Source organism: Drosophila miranda (genome assembly GCF_003369915.1).
Source record: "Drosophila miranda strain MSH22 chromosome Y unlocalized genomic scaffold, D.miranda_PacBio2.1 Contig_Y1_pilon, whole genome shotgun sequence".
Taxonomy (NCBI): domain Eukaryota; kingdom Metazoa; phylum Arthropoda; class Insecta; order Diptera; family Drosophilidae; genus Drosophila; species Drosophila miranda.
This window is the reverse complement of record NW_022881603.1, coordinates 27,462,442-27,467,259: the sequence shown is the minus strand read 5'-3', so window position 1 is coordinate 27,467,259 and position 4,818 is coordinate 27,462,442. Positions and strand designations below refer to the sequence as shown.

Here is a 4,818-nt window from a genome sequence, read left to right as displayed (position 1 = left end):
CAATGAATGATGGAAAAATATGCTTTTGATTTTTTTCCCGTTGACCGGCATTTATTGTTGCAGCTCGTGCTGCAGTTGCAGAGCTTTGTCGGGGGACGGGGGGACAGTGGAGACAGTCGGGACAGTAGGGACTCCACAATTCATCTGTCAACCAAATCAATTTAGTGGCTTCAGCCATTTATCTTTGTTAGCGCTCAATTGACGGGGCAGCAGCCGCCGCCACTCGCTCGAGGCAGCTGTGGCACAGAGTCTCTCCACTGTGCCGCATCCCGCGTCTCTTGTGCCGCAGCGATTGGGCGATTGATTTCGATTGGGAGCAGCGACTAATTGAGCAGAAAACCCCGCACTCGCCCCCCTTACCATCGCCATGTGGCTTCCTTGTTGGTCCAGTGTCCACGTAATCAGCTCAAAAGAGATTATCTAGGTGCGGGCTGTGGCTCTCTCTATGGTCTCTCCATGCCTCCTAGCCACAGTTGCAGACCGAAAACTGCAATTCATCAACTCAAATCAGAAGAGACACAGACGCCACCCACTGCGGCGACAAGTCAACGAGGTGATTTGCATGCAGCCAAGAGCCCGAGGGTGCGGATTAGAGGCGACACTGATTGGGCCGCAGTCTTGCCGTCAGTGTTGTAAGCGTGATGCACGAGGCACCAGGCACCACGCACGAGGCACGAGACTCGCACTGCGCACGGATCTGAGTGCCTCAAGTGGTAATGAAACACTCTGTAGACCAAAAGTTATCCACCAGCTGCCAAATACTGCAAATACTTTTAAAAAGCACTCTACTCCCTTTCAGCCTTAAAAACCATGTCCCCCCCCTCCCATTACACTCGGGGGGTAGCCCCTCCTGCCACCCACTCATGGGGTATCCGCATGCGTTACGCAAATTGAATTTGTTGACTGAAAATTTATGCAACGTCGCGTCGTCGTCTGCGAAAGGAGCAACAAAAGTGGGGTAGGGTGGTGGAAGGGGGGGGGGGGATGTTCAGCCAAGGGCCAGTGCAACACAATATACTTGGCCCCCACCGATACGTCCATATATCGCGGGGCAGAGTTGCATTCGAAATGCATGTAAAAACTGCCAAATGCGTACAAAAGGGCGGGCCAGGGGAGGCTGTGGAGCATCTCGCCTGATGGAGGGAGAGAGAGAGAGAAAGAGAGGAAGAAATTTATGCTTTGTTTTGCCCTGCCGAAACATGGAACATCAATTCTCGTTAACTTTTCATGCACGACTGGCCCGATGGCACACGGAATACATACCATTCCATACCATCCCATTCCGTACCAAGCCATGCCTTACGCCGAATGCATTCCGATTCGATTCGATTCGATCCGATTCTTTGCATAGCCATCGGACCCTCCAAAAGAAAAACAAACCAAAAACCAAGTGAAAACCATTGCATTCTGAAAGATGTATCTACAATCTTTTGGTGGTGGGGGGCGAGGGGGTACCCCATACCCTTTAAATGTTTAATGAGTGTCCTGTGGCTAGTGCTTCTGTCCGAAATACACGGCCACGCATATTAATGCTATGAAACAGAGTAAAAATATTATCACAAAGCAGCAATATTTCCGATTTTGGCACCAACAACAGCCGGGCTGTGCGGAGTCCAGGGAGGAATCCGCCGAGGGCTTCACAATCATTTTTTTGCTATTCGGTTATAGAAGAAACTATTAGGAATTACAAGCGATATTGATTCGCAATTTGTTCGATTGATAATTACATGCCTGACGTTTGACACTTGCCTGTGTCTACGGGAGTGTTCCTGGTACAGTTGTGTTCCCAGATTCGATCGAAAAACTTTCATGTTTCCATTGATTTCCAGTAGCCGTCCTTCGTTTCTATAAAACCCGGGGTTTGGCGACCTGTTGTACCAATCCGGATTTTAAAGAAAGATAATACTTGATTAAAATAATAATTAAAATTTTTTTAAAAATCTCTCAATATTACAGAGCCAATCGGCCGCCTCTCCGAAGATAATATTCCACCACGATCGGTCCAGGGTTGCATTCTTGGCCGTCGCGTTCGGCTTCTGCCAAACCCCCTTCTTCGCCCTCGCATTCCTTTGCTGCAAGTATCGGCATATAAAAATATAGATCAAGATATATCCAGTCTCTGACTAAAGTAGAATTCAATTTTGTTTGATGTTTATGTCCATGAAAACCTTCCATTTCCATTTGGTTTTCCCTGGCTACAGTTGGGCTCTTTGCACAATTTTCCCTGGATTTTCTTTTGGCTTCATTCGAGGCTTTAGTTTTTCCCCACAATTGACTTTTTCCAGCACATATTCGTTTCCGAATCATTGGCTAACCTCAATCCTCCAATCGTAAGCCTCTTTCCTCATGGGAGCAAATGAATCAATTGTTTGCCGTCTTCGCCTCCGACTTTACACACAATTGAGCTTTAGACATGGCCGACATAAGCCACAAGAAATCGTTTCATTAACTTGGCCAGTGAAAAGCCCATCTATTTTACGCACATTTCCAATTCTCTGCCACTCGAATGTAAATATGCAAAGCACCTCCTGGTGGGTGTCCTGACCTTCGGTGACAACAAAGAGCACAACGTTGGCCATTCAATAAAAATGTAAATTAACTTATCAATTACAATGCCCCCAAACAAAAACACAACAAATAAACTGCATGGCCATTAATGGCCATTCCCCTTTGCAACCAATTGAAATATTTCTCATAGTTGCGGCGCCTTAAATCAGCTGTTTTGGCGATGGAACGTCATTAATACCACGCACTATCGATAGACTCTTACAATTTAATCGTTAAAAATTAGACACAAACCAAAATTCAATGTTTCTTTTGATTGAAGATCATTTATATTGAAAAACCCATGATATTGCCTCATCCACTAAAAAAAAGCCCTTCATTTTATTCCAAAACTCACTCGGACTTCCAAAAGCAACCTTAAACCAAATAGAATCTCCGATTTCAAGTATTTTTTTTCTCAATCGAAAGATGTTCTAGAACTATCGATAGCCAGCTCACAAGCTTCCAAGTGGCCATATTCTTTTTCCATCTTTTCTGCATAGAAAATTATTAAGTAAAAAAGCCCAAGAAAATGATTAAACCCAAGGATGACTCCCATATTGATTGGTCCCAGCTGGCCTTGGATCTGTTGCTGTACGATGCGGTGGACAGGAACATCACTGTGAGCCCGGAACTGGCCAAAGAATTGCTGAACATGTGCTTTGGTAAGTGAACCATTGCGCGGAGAGGCAAACTCTCTTGAAGGACTCTCGTGTTGTGTTGCAGGTGATGCCATGGATGCGGTCCATGGGGCCCTGGCGGTGGCAAAAGCCTGCAACCGCAAGTACATCCTCAAGGCGGATCTGAGAATGTTCAATTACATCTGTAGCCGGGACAGCGACAGTTCGGGCAGCCCTTCAACGCGAGGCCTGTGACTCTCAGACCTTTTTCTTCGCGACGCCAGTGACTCAGACCTTTTTCTTCGCAAGGCCAGTGACTGTAAGACGGAGGCCTTTGATTCTTCAACCTTTTACTGGATCTACTTTCAATGGCAAATGCTTTCAAGGCCCAAAACTGATTAAAACCAGGATTTAAATTCATCTCTCGTCTTTCGAATGATCATCGAGCAGGAAGTGCAGAAAGTGTGAAATTTTTGGCTAAAAGATATTCGTAAACCATTTCTTAGAGGTCCCAATATCGTAATACCCTTTCTGTTAGGGTACACAAAAAATGTCTGCCCTCCACGGACTCAAGGTTCAATCTTGTGGCCACTCCCTCGCCCTCTCCACCCGGCAAAGTAACGTTTTTCTTATGAAAATTTCCCCCCAGCGATAAAATATTCCTGGCTCATAATTTTTATTTCCGTTATTCGAGTTTCCAGATTGTATTGCATCCCCACGCCCGTCCCCCTGGCCATCCCCTCCAGCGTCTTTTGGGAAATTTGCCTTGCTAATATGGTCAAGACAGGAGGGGGTGAGGGGCAAGTGTCTGCCAGGCTATCTGGCGGCGGCCGGGAAAAAAAAACACAGAAATAGGTTCCTGGTCCATCCAGATACAGTTACTGTCTCCAAGGGGACGCCATTGCGACGCCTTAAATGACGCAAGTTACGACTGTCACATCGGATAATGTCTTAATTGGCCGGAGAGCGTGGAGGCTTCACTGTAAATGGCGATATGGGGGTGGGGGCTTGGGGGTTGGGAGGCGAGGCACAAACGAGATCAACCCTTTCTCTCCTTTCGAATGGCTGTCCATTCTCGTGTCTGTTGTTGGGGCAACTCTACACTTTTGACAGCACCTTGCCACGAGGCAGAGCGACAGATTTGCACATCACTCGAGCGAGCAGCAGCCACCCACATGCTGATACAGTGACCCCACCTGCCCCCCGCCGTCTTCCTGAAGCTGCCCCTTTCTGCTGCCAGAATCGGCTTCTCCTTATGCCTTCTATGGCCGGAGAATCTCCCTCTCGTGCCGCCACAACCTCCCCCTTTCTTTCACCCACAGAAACTCCTCTTTTTGCCTCATCTGCCACAGAATTGAAGCATCACAACGAGTGTGTTCCAGGCATAACCAGAGGCGAGGCCACTGAAAATGCAGCATAGAGGAGTACATAAGAGGGAGTCCAACTGCCGGTTGTCGGCAGTCGGTAGTCGACTGGACCTGGTCATAGCCATGATGATGATGGGTTTTGGGCCTGGTCATGCAAGGGGCATGCATTCACACCCGTTCCAAGGGGCCGACGAAAAAAGTCCTTTTCCAGCAAGTCAGACAAATTATGACCACGATTTCAGAGCTGGCTTTCAACGATTGCCGGCCGCTCCTACAGGAGAGTGCTT

The 4,818-nt window shown here is 47.4% G+C and overlaps 1 protein-coding gene and 1 long non-coding RNA gene across 3 annotated transcripts; one reads left to right on the top strand and one right to left on the bottom strand.

Annotated features, from left to right (window-relative positions):
• Positions 1 to 1,396: 1,396 nt before the first annotated feature.
• LOC117191810 lies at positions 1,397 to 2,487 on the bottom strand. The gene is made up of 3 exons (XR_004474079.1): positions 1,955 to 2,487; positions 1,728 to 1,869; positions 1,397 to 1,654 (listed from the first exon to the last, which is right to left on the bottom strand). It is a non-coding gene; the product is annotated as an uncharacterized LOC117191810 (long non-coding RNA).
• A 334-nt stretch (positions 2,488 to 2,821) lies between these two features.
• Positions 2,822 to 3,584, top strand: LOC117191807. 2 transcript variants are annotated; one of them, XM_033396569.1, is made up of 2 exons: positions 2,822 to 3,209; positions 3,250 to 3,584. In XM_033396569.1, the coding sequence occupies exons 1-2, from the start codon at positions 3,077 to 3,079 to the stop codon at positions 3,417 to 3,419; spliced, it is 303 nt and encodes a 100-aa protein (XP_033252460.1). In that variant the 5' UTR covers positions 2,822 to 3,076; the 3' UTR covers positions 3,420 to 3,584. The 2 variants fall into 2 exon arrangements, with proteins under 2 accessions (XP_033252460.1, XP_033252461.1); XM_033396570.1 differs by having other exon boundaries at positions 2,861 to 3,209; positions 3,271 to 3,584.
• Positions 3,585 to 4,818: the final 1,234 nt, after the last annotated feature.

What these genes read in the sequence shown, in the direction of transcription:
- LOC117191807 (XM_033396569.1), top strand. Translation starts at nt 3,077, where the DNA reads ATGATTAAACCCAAGGATGACTCCCATATTGATTGGTCCCAGCTGGCC. An exon ending in ATTGCTGAACATGTGCTTTG is followed by an intron (nt 3,210 to 3,249) that starts GTAAGTGAACCA and finishes ACTCTCTTGAAG; the next exon opens with GACTCTCGTGTTGTGTTGCA.